Source organism: Rhinoderma darwinii, chromosome 11 (assembly GCF_050947455.1).
Source record: "Rhinoderma darwinii isolate aRhiDar2 chromosome 11, aRhiDar2.hap1, whole genome shotgun sequence".
Lineage (NCBI taxonomy): Eukaryota > Metazoa > Chordata > Amphibia > Anura > Rhinodermatidae > Rhinoderma > Rhinoderma darwinii.
Window position 1 is genome coordinate 101,210,846 of NC_134697.1, and position 27,871 is coordinate 101,238,716.

The following is a 27,871-nucleotide window of genomic DNA, read 5'->3' on the forward strand; positions in this document are numbered from 1 at the left end:
CATACATCCATGGCAGCGGGTGGGCTTCATGCATCCATGGTAGTGTGTGGGCTTCATGCATCCATGGTAGCAGGTGGGCTTCATACATCTATGCTAGCGGGTGGGCTTCATGCATCCATGGCTAGCGGGTGGGCTTCATACATCCGTGGCATCGGGTGGGCTTCATACATTATGTTGTAAAGGATCTGCCAGGCACAGCTTCTGTGTCTACGCCCATAGGTAATCAGTCTGCACCTCCTTCTATGTCTGTGAGACTGACTCCATCTTCCACCACTCAGGCTGGCAGGCTTAGGAGTGGGAGAGCCTATCACAGCCTGGCCAGACTCCGCTAGCTCCCGCCCTCTGTCTATTTATACCTGCCTTTCCTGTTCCTCCTTGCTTGTGATTCTTCTCGTGTGGTTTCCTGGCCCTGCTGCAGCTTTTGAACTATTTGACCCTGCTTCATACTGACCCTGGCTTACTGACTACTCTCCTGCTCTGCGTTTGGTACCTCGTACACTCCTGGTTTGACTCGGCTTGTTCACTACTCTCCTGCTCTGCGTTTGGTACCTCGTACACTCCTGGTTTGACTCGGCTTGTTCATCCCTTTTGTTGCTCACGGTGTTGCCGTGGGCAACTGCCCCATTTCCCTTAGCTTTGTGTACCCTTGTCTGTTTGTCTGTCGTGCACTTACTGAGCGAAGGGATCGTCGCCCAGTTGTACCCCGTCGCCTAGGGCGGGTCGTTGCAAGTAGGCAGGGACTGAGTGGCGGGCAGATTAGGGCTCACTTGTCTGTTTCCCTACCCCCATCATTACATATGTACTTGAAATATTCTCATGTTCTGCTATTGGCTGAATAAGAAATATTGTCACATTGCCTCTGATTGGTTAACCTCACGCCGACACCCCTTCTGAATGATATTATTGTAATTGAGTTTGGCAATAAACCCCCAGAGGAGTATTTTGAGCTCCCAGCAGCGTCTGTGTGTTATTTCTCCTCTCTCAATATATATCGGTATGAAATCTCCTGATTAGGATGCTGGATAAAGTTCCTGGCGTGAGTGTTTGTTGGACTTGGCTCAAAATATATTAGACTGAATTTTAGACATTGACTTCCGTGACACGTTTTTGTATCGCTACCATCGGGAAGGCAGGATCGGGATTTTGGAGCAGGAACGAGCGGCTTTATAAGGGATTGTCCAGGCCCGGACAACTAATAAGAGGATAGGTCATCAGTATATGATGGATGGGGATCGACGCCCGGACCCCGCACCAATTAGCTGCTCCGGATGTTATGCAGTATACAGAGCCGGAAGCAGATGGCGCCCGTCACAGAATAGGGGCCGTGCGGCAGAACAGCAACTCTGCTCCTATTGACGTGAAGTTCTTCAGCTCGGCTGCTATTCTGTGACCGATACCATCTTCTTCCGGCTCCGTATACTGCATAACATCCGGAGGCAGCCGCAGCATCTGATCGGTGCGGGGCCCAGGTGTCGGACCCTCACCGATCATATACTGATGACCTATCCTGTGGATTTACGTGGACAGCCCCTTTAAGGAGAGTTTTATCCTCTAACAGCACAGTTAGTAAATATGATTAGATAACGTCTTCCGGCCTAGTGCGTCTCTCCTCCGATGCGCTCCCACCTAATGTGTAAATTGCGGATGTTTTTGTCTGCGATTGTCGTAGTTGACTTCTATACTTCTCTAGTCGATACTAAACCTCCCATATTTTGTGTGATTGGCGTAGTTGGCGAAACGTTTGGTATCATCCTGCCAAGATCTACAGAGGCCTTCAGGTTATAGACACCGAGGAGTCTGGAAAGAGATCGCCAATCAGACATCGATCACTCCACTTCCCGGAGGATTATCTACCAGTGCAGGAGATTTCATACACCCCGTGACTCGCCCGGCTACGGCCCTCTTAAAGGAAAGGTGGCATGAATTATTTTTTTATTAATAGGTGTTTTTATTTAATACCATTTTCTATGGACTTCATTTTTTCACACACAATGTTTTTTTTTTTATGAACACTTTCTTACTGTACTGGGGGCCGCCATGTTTTCTGTCATCTGTGCAGGAGTCTCTTAACGACACACGTTGAGATGGAATATGGGAGATACAGGGCATAGGACACAATGAACGGGAGCTGTCCATTACATCCTCTGCCGTCTCGCTCTGTACTGCGCACGCGCACCACAGAGCGACCCAGCATAAAAGCTGCTTTGTAGGGGGAAAAGCCGACGCCATTTTGGAGAAGACTGGATGCAGGTAAGGTGTGTGTGAGCGCGTGCGGGCAGGGTGTTTGTTTGTGTGTGTGTGTGTGTAGCGCGGTTGCATGTTTGTGGAGGTTTGTGTGTGGGGGGACGACGCTTTAGGCGAGTCAACAGAGCACGTTTGGGGGGGTGCTTGTGTGTGTGCGGTCGGTTTGTGTGTGGCGGGGTTGCATGTTTGTGTGTGGGGGGGGGGAGGCCCTTTTGGCAGGCCGCTGGAGCACGTTTGGGGTGGTTTGTGTGTGTGTGTGGGGGGGGGGGCGCTTGACAGAGCAGCAGTACTCGCCGCTGTTCCTTCAAAACAGCTGATTGGCGGCTGTAACGTCTATGGCCACGGTCCGTCGTTCAGCCGTTAACCTCGACCGCGGTGGCCTTGGACATCTTACTTCGCCGCAGCGTCGTCCTCCTGTGAGGCGCTGGCACTCACTTCCAGACTTAGAGTGTCTCCGGCGGGCGCGCGCGCATGCATGGTCTTAAAGGGCCAGTACGGGCATTTTTGCAGGAAGTCTGCAATCTAGCCCAGGATGCCCTGGGCTATAAAAAGGGCTCTGCCCTCTAGCTGTTTGCCAGAGCGTTGTTTGTTTCCCATCATTTGTCGTGCCTATGGTCTCCCAGTGTACCTTGTTCATCCCGCCGCCTGGTCCTGGACGTGCCTGCCCCGTTACTGCCTACGATTGAACTATTTGAACTCTGTACTTACCTGTTTGGCCAGCTGCCATCCCGCTACGCGGTACGGCCCAGTGGGTCCACACCCCGTATCGTGACCGCGGCTATGAAGGATCAGCCCCGCTGCTCCGCCATTCCTTGTTCATTCTGTGAACCGCTCTGTAACTACATTGCGATTCACAGCAGGGGCAGGAGATGAAGAGGTGGTGGCACATTACGAACTCTATTTTTGTTGGTTTTGCAGGTTCCACTGGACCGTTTGGACTACAGGGATTAGTGTTAGGCCGTAAAAAAAGCTGCAACTAACCCACCGCCACCAGGGCTATCGGGAAGAGCCGGGTATGATCCAGTACCTGACCATCTGTAGTGATGGTCGGGCACTGGCAGGCTGGGAAGGGCCAAACACAGTGACCCACCCTCCCTGGTCATGCCAGGCTGCGGCTGCTGTGTTGTATCTGGCTGGTTATGAAAATGGGGACGGGACCCCACATAGTTTTTTTTATTTTATTTAATACCCCTGGTGGTGGTGGGTACCGGGGTAATAATAGGGGGTTAGTTGCAGCCTTTCTACTAGCTAACACGAAGACCTGGGCTGCTCACCATGAAATCTTCATTGTACCAGAGGAGCTTGTGAGACCATCTGTCAGAAGATTGAAACTCAACTGAGAAGACGACCTCACAACATGACAACGACCCTAAACATTCCCGTAACTCCACCAAGGAATGGCGGTAAAATAAGAAATGGAAGGTTCTCGAATGGTTCTGTAGACCTTGGGAAGTGGAGAGCTTTAAAACCAAGGACCGTCATCTCCTCAAGTCACTGCACACAAGGACCAGTATCTTGATTGACGTTAATGTCGGACAGGTGAGACGGGGGCCGTGTTGAATTGGTCTTAGTTACATAGTTACATAGTTAGTACGGCTGAAAAAAGACACATGTCCATCAAGTTCAACCAAGGGAAGGGAAAAGGGAAGGAAAAATTTCTACACATAGGAGCTAATATTTTTTTGTTCTAGGAAATTATCTAACCCTTTTTTAAAGCCATCTACTGTCCCTGCTGTGACCAGCTCCTGCGGTGTCTACTGTCCCTGCTGTGACGGCTCCTGCGGTGTCTACTGTCCCTGCTGTGACGGCTCCTGCGGTGTCTACTGTCCCTGCTGTGACGGCTCCTGTGGTGTCTACTGTCCCTACTGTGACGGCTCCTGCGGTGTCTCCTGTCCCTGCTGTGACGGCTCCTGTGGTGTCTACTGTCCCTGCTGTGACGGCTCCTGCGGTGTCTACTGTCCCTGCTGTGACGGCTCCTGCGGTGTCTACTGTCCCTGCTGTGACCAGCTCCTGCGGTGTCTACTGTCCCTGCTGTGACGGCTCCTGCGGTGTCTACTGTCCCTGCTGTGACGGCTCCTGCGGTGTCTACTGTCCCTGCTGTGACGGCTCCTGCGGTAGGCTATTCCATAAATTCACAGTTCTCACTGTAAAGAAGCCTTGTCGCCTCTGCAGCTTGAACCTTTTTTTCTCCAGACGGAGGGAGTGCCCCCTTGTTTTTTGAGGGGGTTTTACAAGGAACAGGATTTCACCATATTTTTTGTATGTGCCATTAATATATTTATATAAGTTAATCATGTCCCCCCTTAGTCTTCTTTTTTCAAGGCTAAATAGGTTTAATTCTTTCAATCTTTCCTCATAACTTAAATTCTCCATGCCCCTTATTAGCTTCGTTGCTCTTCTTTGTATTTTTTCCAACTCCAGGGCATCCTTTCTATGAACTGGAGCCCAGAACTGAACTGCATATTCTAGATGAGGCCTCACTAATGCTTTGTAAAGTGGCAATATTACATCCCTGTCCCGCGAGTCCATGCCTCTTTTAATACACGACAATATCCTGCTGGCCTTTGAAGCAGCTGATTGACACTGCATGCTGTTATTGAGTTTATGATTTACAAGTACACCCAGATCCTTCTCAACAAGTGAATCCGCCAGTGTAGCGCCCCCTAGGACATATGATGCATGCAGGTTGTTGGTACCAAGATGCATAACTTTACATTTATCTACATTAAACTTCATTTGCCAAGTGGACGCCCAAACACTTAGTTTGTTTAAATCTGCCTGCAATTCATGAACATCTTCCATAGTCTGAACTATATTACATAGCTTGGTGTCATCTGCAAAAATAGAAATAGTGCTATTAATCCCTTCCTCTATATCATTAATAAATAAGTTGAATAATAGTGGTCCCAGCACTGAACCCTGGGGTACACCACTTATAACCGGGGACCATTCAGAGAAGGAATCATTGACCACAACCCTCTGGATACGGTCCTTGAGCCAATTCTCAATCCAATTACAAACTATATTTTCTAAACCTATAGTCCTTAATTTACCCATTAGGCGTCTATGGGGGACAGTGTCAAATGCCTTTGCAAAGTCTAAAAACACTAAATCCACAGCGGCCCCTCTGTCTAGGCTTCTCCTCACCTCTTCATAAAAACAGATTAGGTTAGTTTGACAACTTCTGTCCTTAGTAAAACCGTGCTGGCTGTCACTTATAATGCTATTTATTGTCACATAATCCTGTATATAGTCCCTCAATAGCCCCTCAAACATTTTCCCCACGATGGATGTTAAGCTTACTGGTCTATAATTACCCGGGGAAGACCTAGAGCCCTTTTTGAAAATAGGCACCACATTTGCCCTGCGCCAGTCCCTTGGCACTATACCAGTCACTAGAGATTCTCTGAATATTATGAAAAGGGGGACAGAAATAACTGAACTAAGCTCTTTAAGAATTCTAGGGTGTAACCCATCTGGTCTGTATGTAAATATTTGCCTACTGGCACCGCCAGTCGTAGATGTCCCTGTAAATCACACTATGAAAACGACAGACAAGAGCTTTTAAGGAAAGTATTTAATGACGTCACGTTCCCCATTCCTTTTGGTCATTCTTCAAATAGCAGCAAGGCAAAAGTCTAATGGTTTAATATACAATATCTTTGGGTCCTGGCCAGACACATTGCCTTTTATACACCCCGCTCACCCATGGAGGTGCTAGATTGTCTTCTAGCATTCAATCACTAGATGACAGCACCAGACACCATTACCACATGGAATTTTTTGGACATACCACCAGAAAGATATTTCTACATTAAAGGATGTGATTGAGCTTGGGACAACCTTTATTAACGGCTCAGAGTACGGGAAGAAGCCCCTCCAGATAAAGAAAGCTTGTCAGGGCAGTGCAGAGAAGCCGGAGGGCAGATCAATAGGTGTAGCTTGGTTGGAAGAGAGACTCCGAGGAGGCCGTGTCAGAAGATCCAGATGGAACATACTTTCCAATAGATGCCAAGCCATTAATCTGCAACACACACAACAAGTAGTCAACCACTGGTGAAAGCCAAAATCTGTAGGTCGTGAAACAGGTGTAAAATGATGCCGGACTACAACTACTACGATCAGGGGATGCATCAGAACTATGCAGTTTGTGGAGGACACTTTTGGTCCAGTCTGAAACGACCACACGTATTGGGATCTCCTGACCACTGGCAATGATAAGGTCAGGAGATGGCATGGAGCGGTGGTCGAGCCGGTCTCTGGGACAGACAAACAGCCGAGTGCTGTACTGTTTCCGTCAGTCCCATAGGCTTTGAATGGAGCAGCAGCGCACGTGCTCGACCACCGCTCCAGTCAATGTCTTCGATTGCAGAGGAGGAACAGGGTGTTCTGGACCCATCTTCTCACCATCGGTGAGTGTCCCATTTGGCAATTATAATTGTCGATTCTGGGAATACTCCTCGAGTTCCATGAAGATCCTATAGTTTTATGGGATTATTGATGTGAAGCAGAGCTTTTTCTATGTAAATGAATGAGACCATCTATAGGAGAAGGACCAATACTAACCTTAGCTCTCTTGAGAAAAGCCTCCTGAGATGCCTTCACATTTTCCACCTTCCCGAGCCAGGCGGAGAGTGCTGAAGCCTGCAAAGCACGGCCGTACGAGAACGACACACGCCAGGGGCGTTGGAGATTGCAGCGGTTCATGGCATTCAGGTTGAGAGATGCCTCTTCTTCACTCTGACCTCCAGATAAGAAGCAAATACCTAGAAGAACCCATCGTAAAAATAAAAAAATGTACCAATGGCTTTCCCGGGGAGGCAAAAAGAAAAAGGACAGAAATTTTTTGAAAGAAAGCGAAATGTGAAAGAATAAGGGAAGGAGCTGAAGGCAGAGTCCTGTATGAGGTTTCCTTTAGAAGCCCCTATGTATCGTGCTGCTCTGGACCCCTCTATTGTCTCAAGCCGAGACCTAACTCGAGAGCGTCTCTTGGCTCTGGAGGACTACCGGCATCCGCTAAGAAGAAAAACGGAAGGCCACTGATTTTATGGCTTTGTTTTCCCTGCAGGCCACAATATGAACTTAAAAAGTACTACACAAATATCCTATTGGGGATCCTGAGTAAATAAAGCGGGCTTCCCCATTCAGGACCCTCCTCTATTACCTAGAGAGGCTACAAAGAGGACCCGGCGTTTCCATGTATTACACGGACAGACCGTTGATTTCAATGAGAACGGTGTAATGCTTCATTGCTCCTGTGGGGGTGCTGTAGGGCATTACTACACTTGCTGCCAAATTCCTCCAGTGATTACAGCGGATTGCTGGAGGTCACAGCAGCGGGACAACCTGCCATCCACTTATGGTCGGCAAACGCTTCTGTTCAAAGCATCCAGACAGATGATAGACCTCCATCCAGACGGGTCTACGTATGGCAGCCTGTACTCGTGCTTCCCTGCTATATGACTGGAACCCGAAGCAATTCCTATAAAAGGTCCCTCAATTCCTGAATATATTTAAGAATTAACCCCTTGTTACCGGACTAACGTGCTTTATAGAGAAAAAGATGGAAATTGGAAAAGTAGTCCACCAGTATATTCCACGTAGCTGCGTTACCGGGCACTGCGGCGGGTACGGTGCGTCTCAGAGCTGTCACAGTTGCCATAGCGACCTGCTCTGGCGTGAATTTTTGGGGACAGGACTGTCCGCCTGTAACCATATTTGGTTTTAAGAGCGTTCCTTCAAGATATACGTGATGTTGGATGAGCGCAGCGTACACCGCAGAGAGGACCTGTGTCAAGAGACGGACATGCAACAATTACACCTCAATATCACCAGGGTGCTAAAACTCAATTCTTCACCATTTTCAAGATCCCTGCTTACTGTCGGTGAATGTGACCCCTTCCTGATCTAGTCCTGTTCACACAGCTGCTGTTTGTTACAATGAAAGGATGTGGGCGGAGCTCTGCCTGGAGTCAAGGACATGAGAGAGATTTGTGCTGTGCGGAGCAAACTGCAGCTGTGTGAGCAGGACTAGGTCAGGACCAGCTTTCAGTCTCTGAATGTAATCAGAAAGGTTTCTCATCACTGACAGCAAACAGAGGTCTTAACAAACAGATCATCATATAATGATTAACCACTTAAGGACTGGGCATATTTCTGTAATTATCGATTGCTTTTGGAACACACATAACTTATTGATTATCTTTTATTACATTTCTATTTGGGGGGGGGGGGGGGGGGAGCAATTCCGCTATAGTCCTTGCATATTAAAGAGGAGCGGTCCCTCCTGACGTGTCCGTTTTAGTAAATTCTTGTATTCCCATGAGAACACAATTCTGAAGCAACTTTTCTTAGAACTCGGCGATGTGAAGTTCCTCTGTTATTCCTCCTAGAAATGAATAAATTGACAACTGGCTGTTACCATTCTCCTTGTCAAAGGGGCGTGTCCTACAGTCTCACCGTGTCAGCACTGATTGGACAGATTGTGTAGTGACACACCCCCAACTGGTAACACCCAGCTGTCAATTTATTCATACATTTATAGGAAGAATAACAGAGGAACGGGGGGCCATGCAGAGCTCTAAGAAAATATGCTCCAGAATCGATATTTTATGGGGAATACAAGTATTTAGTGACGGGTCCGCTAGAATTTTACGCTCACCGTGCGGAAATAATTTGTAAATTAGTAACTCTGTATACCAAAGCCTTACTGCTTGCCCATCTGGAATGATCTAGTAGACATATAGCCGTGCCAGGCCTGGGGGTCTAACAGCCATGGCATTCCTGAGGGCCCAAGTTGCCATGGCAAACGATAGTCACTCCACAATTGCATCACAATACTTCTATCCAGCCACCTAGCTGTCGCGGTCGCTATTGACTGCGGCATCAAAGAGGTTAAACGGACAGGATCAGAGGTCAATCAGCACCACGCTTATCCTGTCGATCGCACAGGCATAGCAGAAAGACACTACAGTCAAAGTTCCAAACAAAACGGTTACGGTGTAATGGCTAGTGCAGTCCTGAGGGGGCAGTGCAGGCCAGTAAAGATTGTGCACCATCGTGAGATTTAATGGCTTAAATGGTTGTCTGCCTAAGACAAGGCTTGTTCATCCGTACATTTAGGGCATGTGAATGTAGAGGCGGCTGGGTTACCCGCTTGGTTCCACCTCTAGAAGCCAGTTTGGAGAGAGTGGCTGAAAAGAGTGTCTCTTAGTCTGGAGGACCCGGCACCTCCATGCATTACACAGACAGCCCATTGATTTTAATGAACCCTGTGTAACACTTAGACTGCTGGGACCCCCAGAAATCCATGGTAATCTATCATCAGAGACCCCGATGTAAAAAGCGGACGACTCCTTTGTTGCCATGAGGTGGCGCTCTACTGTACAAATATTGCAGCCTGATAATATGTTTGGATTGAATAGGATTGGACCAATGGCGCTGTAATACTTCATACCAGTGCTCTACTGACTGTACGTGTTGGAGAAGGTCCTTTTACACCGGCCATAACAGCGAGCGCCGATCATCAAGACAGCTCAATGATCGGCGCTTCTATGATCAGTATTGTATGGGGATGGTCATTAGGTCCAAGGTCCACTTGGCGTCATTCCCAGATTTTTCCTATAATAAGAAGCTTTGATATGTCAAATACACAAATGTTAATGTTTAACGAGGATGTAGGCTGTTCACCAACTACAACACCCATCATGGTGTAAAGAGAGCACATAAAGGGGTTTACTGTAATACGGATGGTCGGTCCTTAGGACGCCAGTATGTGATCGGCAGGGGTCTAACTCCGAGCACTCTTGACAATTAGCGGAGTGAAGGGCCCTCTTTGATGTTTATCCCAGCACAGTGCCATACATTTGGTTGTGGCAGTGCCTGGTACTGCAGCTCAAGTGAATTAATTCAGCTGATCGACAGGGGTGCTTTGTCGGACCCCCACCAATCAGATATTATACTAAGGACCGGCCATGAATATTACAGTCTCAGAAATCCCTTTTAACACTCGCTTGGACTTACCTTTTCTGTCTCGTATTGGCACCTCTGGAGATCATGTGACCCATCGGACAAAATTTCTGGTTCGACAATTGGCACCAAACCATTCTGAAAGACACAGATTTATAGAATAAGGAACCAACCAAGTTATCTAAACTGCTCGCTGTAGCTTGGGAACGGCAGAAATCTTGTAAGGCTCCTTTACTCCAAAAATTGAGGATCGGGAGTGACGACAGATTAGCGGAAAGCAATCACTGAACGATTTCAAGATCTTAATGAAAACACAGGACTACATTACCCAATATCCAGACCCTATAAGTTTCACATTTGAGTAGCAGATTCGGCAGCCGCTTATCTCCAACTATGGCAAACATGCATGTTAATGAGGGGGGGGGGGGGGCAAGTGTCTGAAATGGACTAGTGTAGTCTCTCTGGCGGTGGTACTAGTGTAGTCTCTCTGGCGGTGGGACTTGTGTAGTCTCTCTGGCGGTGGGACTTGTGTAGTCTCTCTGGCGGTGGGACTAGTGTAGTCTCTCTGGCGGTGGGACTAGTGTAGTCTCTCTGGCGGTGGGACTAGTGTAGTCTCTCTGGCGGTGGGACTAGTGTAGTCTCTCTGGCGGTGGGACTTGTGTAGTCTCTCTGGCGGTGGGACTTGTGTAGTCTCTCTGGCGGTGGGACTTGTGTAGTCTCTCTGGCGGTGGGACTTGTGTAGTCTCTCTGGCGGTGGGACTTGTGTAGTCTCTCTGGCGGTGGGACTTGTGTAGTCTCTCTGGCGGTGGGACTTGTGTAGTCTCTCTGGCGGTGGGACTTGTGTAGTCTCTCTGGCGGTGGGACTTGTGTAGTCTCTCTGGCGGTGGGACTTGTGTAGTCTCTCTGGTGGTGCGTTGGAGGTCTCGAGGGCTGTGTGGATTGGTATAAATCTCGTGTACTAGGGAGAGATCTTTGAGTTTATGACCTTCTCAACATCCCAATAAACATGCCGGTTTCCGTAGGAGATAAGTGGCTGCCGGTTACCTTAGTCAACACTAAATCCAACTTGTCAGATGTTTCTTTCCCCAACGGGAGATGTCCGGGAACGCTGCCTGTACCGTTTTTGAAGTGCTCTATTAGGGAACTTTTTGTTTAAAGAGGACCTGTCACTGGGTCATATAAGTTGAACTGGTTAACTGACCTGAATAGCGCTGCCTCCCCGATTCCAGCGCCGTTTTTCCTATTTTCCTGGACCCCCCCCGTTCCAGAGATATGGCCCATTGTTGTGTTGGCTAATTTTCTGTAGTTAGCTTCCCTGCCTCTGATGCTGACCAATCAGCGCGAGGCAGCTTGAGGCTAGTTCACACCCTTTTGGCTAACTACAGCAAATTAGCATAGAGGGATCCAACACAACAGTGGGCCATATCTCTGGAACCAGGAGGTCCAGGAAAAAAAGAAAAACAGCACTGGAATCAGGGAGACATCGCTAGTCAGGTCAGATAACCAGTTTAACTTGTATGACCTAGTGACATGTCCTCTCTAAAGAGAATAGGGTGCCCCATTCAGGACCCTGAACTATTAGCCGGAGTGGAGAGTGACTTCAAGGAGGACCTGGCTCACCACATGGCATCATAGTGGCCCTGATGGGGAAAGAACACTTGCTGCCTGGTTCATCTACAGATTGTTGGGGCTTCTAGCAGCGAGACACCATGCGATTACCATTGGGGTATCATTTTAACAAAAAGGGATTGCTGAAAGCCTAAAAAGCCCTGTAAGATCGACATGGTGACAACATGGCTGCACATTGTCTACACAACCTCCATTGCTTACAATACAAAAAAATATTATTTTGAAAAAGAAATACAATATACGGGAGGAGTCCTTCCAACAGTCCCAGTAAGCACAACTTTATATTTTTCATTCAAGGTCTACTGGGGTTAATCACGGCTCCGAGGTTGTTCACGTCTACGTTGGAGGCTCCGTCACAGATTGCGCTATTTTTGCCAGATAAAACAGTGTAGCCTGCTGTGTTTTTATGTCCGGCAAAATGTCGAAAACCGAAAGGCAGACCCGATGGACGGGATCAGTGCCGTCAGGAGCCTTTGGTTTCCGTTACAGAGCGTATACCGAGTTTCCGGTACTCTCGTGGTTCGGCACCTATGACGGAGCAGAACGGACCCCTCCACGCAGATGTGAAGGAGCCCTTAGTCAGCCCTTAGTCAGCTCTTTCCCTTGGGTATGGATCATGTGTGATAGAGTTCAAGAGTGATCTTTTGAAATTGTGCCAGGATAGACACAGACATGACCCTAAGCCAAGATAAAGTGCAGCCACAAAACAGACACACATTATAGAAGGAGAAGGCTACCTGTTGGCAGATGCTTGCATATCGGGCCAACACATTGGCATTCTCGTAAATGGAGAGGCTTGAGGGGGCATGGTCGGAGATCTTCAGCACACAACGCCACTTGGCAAAGTCCACTCCGTCCTTTTTATACTGAGCGCATCTCTCTCCAAGTCCATCCAGACCTGCAATTGTAACAAGCAGGGATGTGGAAGGAATACAAGGAGAAGTTGGGATTGTGGATGAGGACCAGTTCCGGGGAGATGTAGGTACTGACCTTGAGTGGTGTTCTCTCCATCAGTCCCAGCAAGAGCAGCCGTGCCTTTATCCACCTATCGAAGACAAGAGATTAATAAGGGACATGACGTGACTGATCGCTCTGCAGAAGACATGAGATGATGGATGACGGACCTTGATTCCTACTACAATGCCAAGATCCTTCAGGACCTTGGGGAAGGGGACACCAGTGTTGGACTTTTGGTACAGTGTTTCGTGGAAAAGAATGACTCCACCAATGCTGTCATTAAGTTTGGGGTCAGATGAAAAGAGAAGATTACGGAATTGGCGTCTGTTTTCTTCGGTGTTCTCCACGTTGATGCGCTTCAAGCGGCTTCCCATGGTCCCTGAGAGGAAAACTTGGTTACCAACCATGTCGGAAAATATGTGCGTGTGATAACAAGTATCATCGCTCTCCTACAAGATGAGATTCTCCCCCAGAACATGTGTGGCCAGAACTACTAACGTAATGGAAACAAAGATGGATTCCATATGGCGTCCACCGGAAATGCACCACAGAGAAGCAGGTGGACAGATACGGGAACGTTCATTATGATAATGCCGATAAAGAAGTAGAATTAAAAGGCACAAGGGCAACGGCTACTCTGTGGCCCTCGGAGAGAGGGGACCCAGCCCTGGTTAATCCAATCTCCTTTATAACCTGTGCAGGACTCCAGTGGAGATGTAGAGTTCGCAAACAAGGGGAAGGGACAATTCACAAGGGTCTAGGATGGGGACAATTATGCAGCCCTTCTGTCCTGGGTGGCAAAAGCTGGCACCATATTGGTGGCCCAGTTGGATGGTTGCCATGAAGCCTCGTCTCGTCTATATACCCCACTGCTCCAGTAAGACAGAAATCATATATACTTACCCACAGACTCATCTGCCGCCAGAATTCCTCTGCCATCTTTAACAATACACTGAGCAATCTCCGAGAGCTCCTTCTTCTGTTCAGAGGTGAGTGCCGGGAACTGGTGGGCCATTCTGGACGGTCTGATGATGTAGAATCAATATTAGAGGGGAGCTCAATACAAAGGAGGAAATCGACTACCAGCATCGTAGTACTCAACGTCCGGACCACCTATGCGGGAACTCCAACAGAGTGTTAGTATATTATGTCTGCGGGATGCAGACCGCCATAAACAGCAGCGTGCAGTCTACGGATGAAACGGAACTTTCCTAGTTGCAAAAACTACAACTCCCAACATCAGTGTTTCTAAAACGGGGGCTGCGATGAAGTGAAGGGATTTTCGGGCAGTGATCCCGGGGGTCCTGATCAGTAATTTCATTGAATAACACAATAGTCGATCTCTCCCTAGCTTGAAATGGGTGATACCAGGGAACAATAGATTGCATTCAACAGCACAGCAAATGTAATTACAGATAATATGGACATTGGAGCAGCGTCCAGTTATATCATTATTATTATAGTTGCATGTATCCTCTTCTTTCTGCAGACACAGCGCCCCTCTTATCCATGGGCTGGTCCCGGTATTGTAACTCAGCCCTATTCAAAAAAATGAAGCTGAGCTGCAGTACCAGACGCAGCCTATAGACTAGAGTGGCGCTGTTTCTGGAAAAGAAGCCCTTTCATTCATGTGCTCGTCGAGGGTCCCGGAGATCAGACCTCCCCCAGTGATGGTTGATGCTAACGTTATGAATGCCCCTTTAATTGTAGAAGTCCCCGAGGAGGATATGGCAGTCATTTTCTTTTAGATTGTAAGCGCTGCAACGACGGACTCTGCGGCTCAATCTTACGTTACGGTCCAGTCAATAACGCAACGTCTTTATGAGGAGACAAACAGGACGCAATCCAACTCCACAGAAAGACGTAAGCATGGTCTACCAGGAACCCCCTCCCCCAAAACAAGAGATTCCTGCAGAGCATTGCACCAGGCACTTCTACATAGTGGAAACTCAATCTGCAGAGCATGATCCCTGCAGCGATTACACATCACAAGCAGCCAGCAATTATAGCTGCAGAGCATTACTCCCTTCCCCTAGAGATACAGCAAATATTCATTGTAACACATTGCACTTACTGGTGTGGTGGCTGTAGGGCGGCTCGCAGACTGGTGAGGGGTGGGACGGGGACAGCCACATCACAGCATTATATGTAGTGTCACCTATAGGACTGGGGGGCGGTGCCTATGTGCCCTGCTCACCCATAGGCTCCTCGCCTTCACACTCCTTCACATGCAGCCATTCACTGACAACTAGGCTGGTCTTGGCCGGGAGGGGGGTGGGGGCAATGTGGACAAAGGTCACGCCTCAGGGGGGGGGGGGGCTGCACATCATGCCCTCAATGCCGGAACACAAGAAAAACGTTCCGCACCCACAACAGACGAGTGACTATTTGCAGCCGTACGGGGGAGGGTGAACGCGCCGCCATCTCCGCAGTCATACGATCGTGCCATCGTGGTTTACCTACTGCCATTTCCCATCTCGGTCAGAAGCCTCCACCGAGCCCCTCCGTTCTTGGGATAGGGTGGGGGTCCCGGAGGTCAGAATACACTGATCAGACTTTTACGTAGTCAACATGTCATAACAACCCTACGGCCTGCGATAGACGGAGAACACGCCATATAACTGGACAACCGGGTTAACACGAGCTACATCAAAGTTACATGACGGATACTTTAGATACAGGACCCCCCCCCCCCCATACAGGCGCGTGCGGTGGTCAGGTGAGCGCGCACCACCTATCTCCCACGGGAACGGAAGATCAAGGATATTGAAATCCAACATGCCGGATCCCTTTTTCCCCCGACATTCGGGGAGATTTGATACACCCCCGTACACATCATATAGTCGGTACACACCCGTACACATTATACAGTCGGTACACACCCGTACACATTATACAGTCGGTACACCCCCGGACACATTATACAGTCGGTACACACCCGTACACATTATACAGTCGGTACACACCCGTACACATTATACAGTCGGTACACACCCGTACACATTATACAGTCGGTACACCCCCGTACACATTATATAGTCGGTACACACCCGTACACATTATACAGTCGGTACACACCCGTACACATTATACAGTCGGTACACCCCCGGACACATTATATAGTCGGTACACACCCGTACACATTATACAGTCGGTACACCCCCGTACACATCATATAGTCGGTACACACCCGTACACATTATACAGTCGGTACACCCCCGTACACATTATATAGCCGGTACACCCCCGTACACATTATATAGTCGGTACACCCCCGTACACATCATATAGTCGGTACACCCCCGTACACATTATATAGTCGGTACACCCCCGGACACATCATATAGTCGGTACACCCCCGTACACATTATATAGTCGGTACACACCCGTACACATTATACAGTCGGTACACACCCGGACACATTATATAGTCGGTACACACCCGTACACATTATACAGTCGGTACACCCCCGGACACATCATACAGTCGGTACACCCCCGGACACATTATATAGCCGGTACACCCCCGTACACATTATACAGTCGGTACACCCCCGTACACATTATATAGTCGGTACACACCCGTACACATTATATAGTCGGTACACACCCGTACACATTATACAGTCGGTACACCCCCGGACACATCATACAGTCGGTACACCCCCGGACACATTATATAGTCGGTACACACCCGTACACATTATACAGTCGGTACACACCCGTACACATTATACAGTCGGTACACACCCGTACACATCATATAGTCGGTACACACCCGTACACATTATACAGTCGGTACACACCCGTACACATTATACAGTCGGTACACCCCCGGACACATTATATAGTCGGTACACACCCGTACACATTATACAGTCGGTACACACCCGTACACATTATACAGTCGGTACACACCCGTACACATTATACAGTCGGTACACACCCGTACACATTATACAGTCGGTACACCCCCGTACACATTATATAGTCGGTACACACCCGTACACATTATACAGTCGGTACACACCCGTACACATTATACAGTCGGTACACACCCGTACACATTATACAGTCGGTACACCCCCGGACACATTATATAGTCGGTACACACCCGTACACATTATACAGTCGGTACACCCCCGTACACATCATATAGTCGGTACACCCCCGTACACATTATATAGTCGGTACACCCCCGGACACATCATATAGTCGGTACACCCCCGTACACATTATATAGTCGGTACACACCCGTACACATTATACAGTCGGTACACACCCGGACACATTATACAGTCGGTACACACCCGTACACATTATACAGTCGGTACACCCCCGTACACATTATATAGTCGGTACACACCCGTACACATTATATAGTCGGTACACACCCGTACACATTATACAGTCGGTACACCCCCGGACACATTATACAGTCGGTACACCCCCGTACACATTATATAGTCGGTACACACCCGTACACATTATATAGTCGGTACACCCCCGTACACATTATATAGTCGGTACACCCCCGTACACATTATATAGTCGGTACACACCCGTACACATTATATAGTCGGTACACACCCGTACACATTATACAGTCGGTACACACCCGTACACATTATACAGTCGGTACACACCCGTACACATTATACAGTCGGTACACCCCCGGACACATTATACAGTCGGTACACACCCGTACACATTATACAGTCGGTACACACCCGTACACATTATACAGTCGGTACACACCCGTACACATTATACAGTCGGTACACCCCCGTACACATTATACAGTCGGTACACACCCGTACACATTATACAGTCGGTACACACCCGTACACATTATACAGTCGGTACACCCCCGGACACATTATATAGTCGGTACACACCCGTACACATTATACAGTCGGTACACCCCCGTACACATCATATAGTCGGTACACCCCCGTACACATTATATAGTCGGTACACCCCCGGACACATCATATAGTCGGTACACCCCCGTACACATTATACAGTCGGTACACACCCGTACACATTATACAGTCGGTACACACCCGTACACATTATACAGTCGGTACACACCCGGACACATTATACAGTCGGTACACACCCGTACACATTATACAGTCGGTACACCCCCGTACACATTATATAGTCGGTACACACCCGTACACATTATATAGTCGGTACACACCCGTACACATTATACAGTCGGTACACCCCCGGACACATTATACAGTCGGTACACCCCCGTACACATTATATAGTCGGTACACACCCGTACACATTATATAGTCGGTACACCCCCGTACACATTATATAGTCGGTACACCCCCGTACACATTATATAGTCGGTACACCCCCGTACACATTATATAGTCGGTACACACCCGTACACATTATATAGTCGGTACACACCCGTACACATTATATAGTCGGTACACACCCGTACACATTATACAGTCGGTACACCCCCGTACACATTATATAGTCGGTACACACCCGTACACATTATATAGTCGGTACACACCCGTACACATTATATAGTCGGTACACCCCCGTACACATTATATAGTCGGTACACACCCGTACACATTATATAGTCGGTACACACCCGTACACATTATATAGTCGGTACACCCCCGGACACATCATATAGTCGGTACACCCCCGTACACATTATATAGTCGGTACACCCCCGTACACATTATACAGTCGGTACACACCCGTACACATTATATAGTCGGTACACCCCCGTACACATCATACAGTCGGTACACACCCGTACACATTATATAGTCGGTACACACCCGTACACATTATACAGTCGGTACACCCCCGTACACATTATATAGTCGGTACACACGCGTACACATTATATAGTCGGTACACACCCGTACACATTATATAGTCGGTACACCCCCGGACACATTATATAGTCGGTACACACCCGTACACATTATATAGTCGGTACACACCCGTACACATTATACAGTCGGTACACCCCCGTACACATTATACAGTCGGTACACACCCGGACACATTATATAGTCGGTACACACCCGTACACATTATACAGTCGGTACACCCCCGTACACATTATATAGTCGGTACACACCCGTACACATTATATAGTCGGTACACACCCGTACACATTATATAGTCGGTACACCCACGGACACATCATATAGTCGGTACACCCCCGTAAACACTATATAGTCGGTACACACCCGTACACATTATATAGTCGGTACACCCCCGTACACATTATACAGTCGGTACACCCCCGTACACATTATATAGTCGGTACACACCCGTACACATTATACAGTCGGTACACCCCCGTACACATTATATAGCCGGTACACCCCCGTACACATTATATAGCCGGTACACCCCCGTACACATTATATAGTCGGTACACCCCCGGACACATTATACAGTCGGTACACACCCGGACACATTATATAGTCGGTACACACCCGTACACATTATACAGTCGGTACACCCCCGTACACATTATATAGTCGGTACACACCCGTACACATTATATAGTCGGTACACACCCGTACACATTATATAGTCGGTACACCCCCGGACACATCATATAGTCGGTACACCCCCGTACACATTATATAGTCGGTACACACCCGTACACATTATATAGTCGGTACACCCCCGTACACATTATACAGTCGGTACACCCCCGTACACATTATATAGTCGGTACACACCCGTACACATTATACAGTCGGTACACCCCCGGACACATTATATAGTCGGTACACCCCCGTACACATTATATAGCCGGTACACATTATATAGCCGGTACACCCCCGTCCACATTATATAGCCGGTACACATTATATAGTCGGTACACCCCCGCACACATTATATAGTCGGTACACACCCGTACACATTATATAGTCGGTACACACCCGTACACATTATATAGTCGGTACACACCCGTACACATTATACAGTCGGTACACCCCCGTACACATTATATAGTCGGTACACCCCCGTACACATTATATAGTCGGTACACACCCGTACACATTATATAGTCGGTACACACCCGTACACATTATATAGTCGGTACACCCCCGTACACATTATATAGTCGGTACACCCCCGTACACATTATATAGTCGGTACACACCCGTACACATTATATAGTCGGTACACCCCCGTACACATTATACAGTCGGTACACACCCGTACACATTATATAGTCGGTACACCCCCGTACACATTATATAGTCGGTACACACCCGTACACATTATACAGTCGGTACACCCCCGGACACATCATACAGTCGGTACACCCCCGTACACATTATATAGTCGGTACACCCCCGTACACATTATATAGTCGGTACACACCCGTACACATTATATAGTCGGTACACCCCCGTACACATTATACAGTCGGTACACCCCCGGACACATCATATAGTCGGTACACCCCCGTACACATTATATAGTCGGTACACACCCGTACACATCATATAGTCGGTACACCCCCGTACACATTATATAGTCGGTACACACTATATAGTCGGTACACCCCCGTACACATTATACAGTCAGTACACACCCGTACACATTATATAGTCGGTACACACCCGTACACATTATACAGTCGGTACACCCCCGGACACATTATACAGTCGGTACACACCCGTACACATTATATAGTCGGTACACCCCCGGACACATCATATAGTCGGTACACCCCCGTACACATTATATAGTCGGTACACACCCGTACACATTATACAGTCGGTACACCCCCGGACACATTATACAGTCGGTACACACCCGTACACATTATACAGTCGGTACACCCCCGTACACATTATACAGTCGGTACACCCCCGTACACATCATACAGTCGGTACACCCCCGTACACATCATACAGTCGGTACACCCCCGGACACATTATACAGTCGGTACACCCCCGTACACATCATACAGTCGGTACACCCCCGTACACATCATACAGTCGGTACACCCCCGTACACATATTGTCGGTACACCCCCGGACACATTATACAGTCGGTACACCCCCGTACACATTATACAGTCGGTACACCCCCGGACACATTATACAGTCGGTACACCCCCGTACACATTATACTGTCGGTACACCCCCGTACACATCATACAGTCGGTACACCCCCGTACACATATTGTCGGTACACCCCCGGACACATTATACAGTCGGTACACCCCCGTACACATTATACAGTCGGTACACCCCCGGACACATTATACAGTCGGTACACCCCCATACACATTATACAGTCGGTACACCCCCGTACACATCATACAGTCGGTACACACCCGTACACATTATACAGTCGGTACACCCCCGTACACATCATACAGTCGGTACACCCCCGGACACATTATACAGTCGGTACACCCCCGTACACATTATACTGTCGGTACACCCCCGTACACATCATACAGTCGGTACACCCCCGTACACATCATACAGTCGGTACACCCCCGTACACATTATACAGTCGGTACACCCCCGGACACATTATACAGTCGGTACACCCCCGTACACATTATATAGTCGGTACACCCCCGTACACATCATACAGTCGGTACACCCCCGGACACATTATACAGTCGGTACACCCCCGTACACATCATACAGTCGGTACACCCCCGTACACATCATACAGTCGGTACACCCCCGTACACATCATACAGTCGGTACACCCCCGTACACATCATACTGTCGGTACACCCCCGTACACATCATACAGTCGGTACACCCCCGTACACATTATACTGTCGGTACACCCCCGTACACATCATACAGTCGGTACACCCCCGTACACATCATACAGTCGGTACACCCCCGTACACATATTGTCGGTACACCCCCGGACACATTATACAGTCGGTACACCCCCGTACACATTATACAGTCGGTACACCCCCGGACACATTATACAGTCGGTACACCCCCGGACACATCATATAGTCGGTACACCCCCGTACACATTATATAGTCGGTACACACCCGTACACATTATATAGTCGGTACACCCCCGTACACATTATACAGCCGGTACACCCCCGTACACATCATATAGTCGGTACACCCCCGTACACATTATACAGCCGGTACACCCCCGTACACATCATATAGTCGGTACACCCCCGTACACATTATATAGTCGGTACACCCCCGTACACATTATATAGTCGGTACACCCCCGTACACATATTGTCGGTACACCCCCGTACACATTATACAGTCGGTACACCCCCGTACACATTATACTGTCGGTACACCCCCGTACACATAATACAGTCGGTACACCCCCGTACACATAATACAGTCGGTACACCCCCGTACACATTATACAGTCGGTACACCCCCGGACACATTATATAGCCGGTACACCCCCGTACACATTATACAGTCGGTACACCCCCGTACACATTATACAGTCGGTACACCCCCGTACACATTATACAGTCGGTACACCCCCGTACACATTATACAGTCGGTACACCCCCGTACACATCATACAGTCGGTACACCCCCGTACACATTATATAGTCGGTACACCCCCGTACACATTATACAGTCGGTACACCCCCGTACACATCATACAGCCGGTACACCCCCGTACACATCATACAGTCGGTACACCCCCGTACACATCATACAGTCGGTACACCCCCGTACACATATTGTCGGTACACCCCCGTACACATTATACAGTCGGTACACCCCCGTACACATTATACAGTCGGTACACCCCCGTACACATATTGTCGGTACACCCCCGTACACATTATACAGTCGGTACACCCCCGTACACATTATACAGTCGGTACACCCCCGTACACATATTGTCGGTACACCCCCGTACACATTATACAGTCGGTACACCCCCGTACACATTATACAGTCGGTACACCCCCGTACACATATTGTCGGTACACCCCCGTACACATTATACAGTCGGTACACCCCCGTACACATTATACAGTCGGTACACCCCCGTACACATATTGTCGGTACACCCCCGTACACATTATACAGTCGGTACACCCCCGTACACATCATACAGTCGGTACACCCCCGTACACATTATACAGTCGGTACACCCCCGGACACATTATACAGTCGGTACACCCCCGTACACATTATACAGTCGGTACACCCCCGTACACATTATACAGTCGGTACACCCCCGTACACATTATACAGTCGGTACACCCCCGTACACATCATACAGTCGGTACACCCCCGTACACATTATACAGCCGGTACACCCACGTACACATTATATAGCCGTACACCCCCGTACACATTATATAGCCGGTACACCCCCGTACACATTATACAGCCGGTACACCCCCGTACACATTATACAGTCGGTACACCCCCGTACACATTATACTGTCGGTACACCCCCGTAGACATATTGTCGGTACACCCCCGTACACATTATACAGTCGGTACACCCCCGTACACATCATACAGCCGGTACACCCTCGTACACATTATACAGTCGGTACACCCCCGTACACATTATACTGTCGGTACACCCCCGTACACATATTGTCGGTACACCCCCGTACACATTATACAGTCGGTACACCCCCGTACACATTATACAGTCGGTACACCCCCGTACACATTATACAGTCGGTACACCCCCGTACACATTATACTGTCGGTACACCCCCGTACACATTATACTGTCGGTACACCCCCGTACACATCATACTGTCGGTACACCCCCGTACACATTATACAGTCGGTACACCCCCGTACACATTATACTGTCGGTACACCCCCGTACACATATTGTCGGTACACCCCCGTACACATTATACTGTCGGTACACCCCCGTACACATTATACTGTCGGTACACCCCCGTACACATATTGTCGGTACACCCCCGGACACATTATATAGTCGGTACACCCCCGCACACATTATATAGCCGGTACACCCCCGTACACATTATATAGCCGGTACACCCCCGTACACATTATATAGTCGGTACACCCCCGGACACATTATATAGCCGGTACACCCCCGTACACATTATATAGCGGGTACACCCCCGTACACATTATATAGCCGGTACACCCCCGTACACATTATATAGCCGGTACACCCCCGTACACATTATACAGCCGGTACACCCCCGTACACATTATACAGCCGGTACACCCCCGTACACATATTGTCGGTACACCCCCGGACACATTATACAGTCGGTACACCCCCGTACACATTATATAGTCGGTACACCCCCGTTCACATTATACAGTCGGTACACCCCCGGACACATTATACAGTCGGTACACCCCCGGACACATTATACAGTCGGTACACCCCCGGACACATTATATAGCCGGTACACCCCCGTACACATTATACAGTCGGTACACCCCCGGACACATTATATAGCCGGTACACCCCCGGACACATTATACAGTCGGTACACCCCCGTACACATTATACAGTCGGTACACCCCCGTACACATTATACAGTCGGTACACCCCCGTACACATATTGTCGGTACACCCCCGTACACATTATACAGTCGGTACACCCCCGTACACATTATACTGTCGGTACACCCCCGTACACATTATACTGTCGGTACACCCCCGTACACATATTGTCGGTACACCCCCGTACACATTATACAGTCGGTACACCCCCGTACACATTATACAGTCGGTACACCCCCGGACACATTATATAGCCGGTACACCCCCGTACACATTATACAGTCGGTACACCCCCGTACACATATTGTCGGTACACCCCCGTACACATTATACAGCCATTACACCCCCGTACACATTATACTGTCGGTACACCCCCGTACACATATTGTCGGTACACCCCCGTACACATTATACTGTCGGTACACCCCCGTACACATATTGTCGGTACACCCCCGTACACATTATACAGTCGGTACACCCCCGTACACATTATACTGTCGGTACACCCCCGTACACATATTGTCGGTACACCCCCGGACACATTATATAGTCGGTACACCCCCGGACACATTATACAGTCGGTACACCCCCGGACACATTATATAGCCGGTACACCCCCGTACACATTATACAGTCGGTACACCCCCGGACACATTATATAGCCGGTACACCCCCGGACACATTATACAGTCGGTACACCCCCGTACACATTATACAGTCGGTACACCCCCGTACACATTATATAGTCGGTACACCCCCGTACACATATTGTCGGTACACCCCCGTACACATTATACAGTCGGTACACCCCCGTACACATTATACTGTCGGTACACCCCCGTACACATATTGTCGGTACACCCCCGTACACATTATACAGTCGGTACACCCCCGTACACATTATACAGTCGGTACACCCCCGGACACATTATATAGCCGGTACACCCCCGTACACATTATATAGCGGGTACACCCCCGTACACATTATATAGCCGGTACACCCCCGTACACATTATATAGCCGGTACACCCCGTACACATTATACAGCCGGTACACCCCCGTACACATTATACAGCCGGTACACCCCCGTACACATATTGTCGGTACACCCCCGGACACATTATATAGCCGGTACACCCCCGTACACATTATATAGCCGGTACACCCCCGTACACATTATACTGTCGGTACACCCCCGTACACATTATACTGTCGGTACACCCCCGTACACATTATATAGCCGGTACACCCCCGTACACATTATATAGTCGGTACACCGCCGTACACATTATATAGCCGGTACACCCCCGTACACATTATATAGCCGGTACACATTATATAGCCGGTACACCCCCGTCCACATTATATAGCCGGTACACCCCCGTCCACATTATATAGCCGGTACACCCCCGTTCACATTATATAGCCGGTACACCCCCGTCCACATTATATAGCCGGTACACCCCCGTCCACATTATATAGCCGGTACACCCCCGTACACATTATATAGCCGGTACACCCCCGGACACATTATATAGCCGGTACACCCCCGTACACATTATATAGTCGGTACACCCCCGTAAACATTATACAGCCGGTACACCCCCGTACACATTATACAGCCGGTACACCCCCGTACACATTATATAGCCGGTACACCCCCGTACACATTATATAGTCGGTACACCCCCGTACACATTATATAGCCGGTACACCCCCGTTCACATTATATAGCCGGTACACCCCCGTTCACATTATACAGTCGGTACACCCCCGTACACATCATACAGTCGGTACACCCCCGTACACATTATATAGCGGGTACACCCCCGTACACATTATATAGTCGGTACACCCCCGTACACATATTGTCGGTACACCCCCGTACACATTATACAGCCATTACACCCCCGTACACATTATACTGTCGGTACACCCCCGTACACATATTGTCGGTACACCCCCGTACACATTATACTGTCGGTACACCCCCGTACACATATTGTCGGTACACCCCCGTACACATTATACAGTCGGTACACCCCCGTACACATTATACTGTCGGTACACCCCCGTACACATATTGTCGGTACACCCCCGGACACATTATATAGTCGGTACACCCCCGGACACATTATACAGTCGGTACACCCCCGGACACATTATATAGCCGGTACACCCCCGTACACATTATACAGTCGGTACACCCCCGGACACATTATATAGCCGGTACACCCCCGGACACATTATACAGTCGGTACACCCCCGTACACATTATACAGTCGGTACACCCCCGTACACATTATATAGTCGGTACACCCCCGTACACATTATATAGTCGGTACACCCCCGTACACATTATACAGTCGGTACACCCCCGTACACATTATACTGTCGGTACACCCCCGTACACATATTGTCGGTACACCCCCGTACACATTATACAGTCGGTACACCCCCGTACACATTATACAGTCGGTACACCCCCGTACACATTATATAGCCGGTACACCCCCGTACACATTATATAGCGGGTACACCCCCGTACACATTATATAGCCGGTACACCCCCGTACACATTATATAGCCGGTACACCCCCGTACACATTATACAGCCGGTACACCCCCGTACACATTATACAGCCGGTACACCCCCGTACACATTATACAGCCGGTACACCCCCGTACACATATTGTCGGTACACCCCCGGACACATTATATAGCCGGTACACCCCCGTACACATTATATAGCCGGTACACCTCCGTACACATTATACTGTCGGTACACCCCCGTACACATTATACTGTCGGTACACCCCCGTACACATTATATAGCCGGTACACCCCCGTACACATTATATAGTCGGTACACCGCCGTACACATTATATAGCCGGTACACCCCCGTACACATTATATAGCCGGTACACATTATATAGCCGGTACACCCCCGTCCACATTATATAGCCGGTACACCCCCGTCCACATTATATAGCCGGTACACCCCCGTTCACATTATATAGCCGGTACACCCCCGTCCACATTATATAGCCGGTACACCCCCGTCCACATTATATAGCCGGTACACCCCCGTACACATTATATAGCCGGTACACCCCTGGACACATTATATAGCCGGTACACCCCCGGACACATTATATAGTCGGTACACCCCCGTAAACATTATACAGCCGGTACACCCCCGTACACATTATACAGCCGGTACACCCCCGTACACATTATATAGCCGGTACACCCCCGTACACATTATATAGTCGGTACACCCCCGTACACATTATATAGCCGGTACACCCCCGTTCACATTATATAGCCGGTACACCCCCGTTCACATTATACAGTCGGTACACCCCCGTACACATTATATAGCCGGTACACCCCCGTTCACATTATATAGCCGGTACACCCCCGTACACATTATATAGCCGGTACACCCCCGTACACATTATACAGCCGGTACACCCCCGTCCACATTATATAGCCGATACACCCCCGTACACATTATATAGCCGGTACACCCCCGTCCACAT

The 27,871-nt window shown here is 48.9% G+C and overlaps 1 protein-coding gene across 4 annotated transcripts in view; it reads right to left on the reverse strand.

The window, feature by feature from the left end:
* Positions 1–5,806: 5,806 nt before the first annotated feature.
* Positions 5,807–27,871, reverse strand: part of ALDOB (aldolase, fructose-bisphosphate B) — a 146,273-nt gene continuing 124,208 nt past the window's right edge. For 3 of the 4 annotated variants that reach the window (XM_075842293.1, XM_075842291.1, XM_075842292.1), the window contains exons 2-9: positions 13,702–13,823; positions 12,966–13,177; positions 12,832–12,886; positions 12,579–12,739; positions 10,267–10,350; positions 7,858–8,032; positions 6,811–7,010; positions 5,807–6,268 (exon numbers count right to left, since the gene is read on the reverse strand). In XM_075842293.1, the coding sequence (XP_075698408.1) occupies positions 6,173–6,268; positions 6,811–7,010; positions 7,858–8,032; positions 10,267–10,350; positions 12,579–12,739; positions 12,832–12,886; positions 12,966–13,177; positions 13,702–13,813 (1,095 nt within the window). In that variant the 5' untranslated portion in view covers positions 13,814–13,823 and the 3' untranslated portion in view covers positions 5,807–6,172. Of the gene's footprint in view, positions 6,269–6,810; positions 7,011–7,857; positions 8,033–10,266; positions 10,351–12,578; positions 12,740–12,831; positions 12,887–12,965; positions 13,178–13,701; positions 13,824–14,872; positions 14,981–27,871 lie in introns of those variants that run through there. The other variant, XM_075842290.1, reaches the window with a different exon arrangement.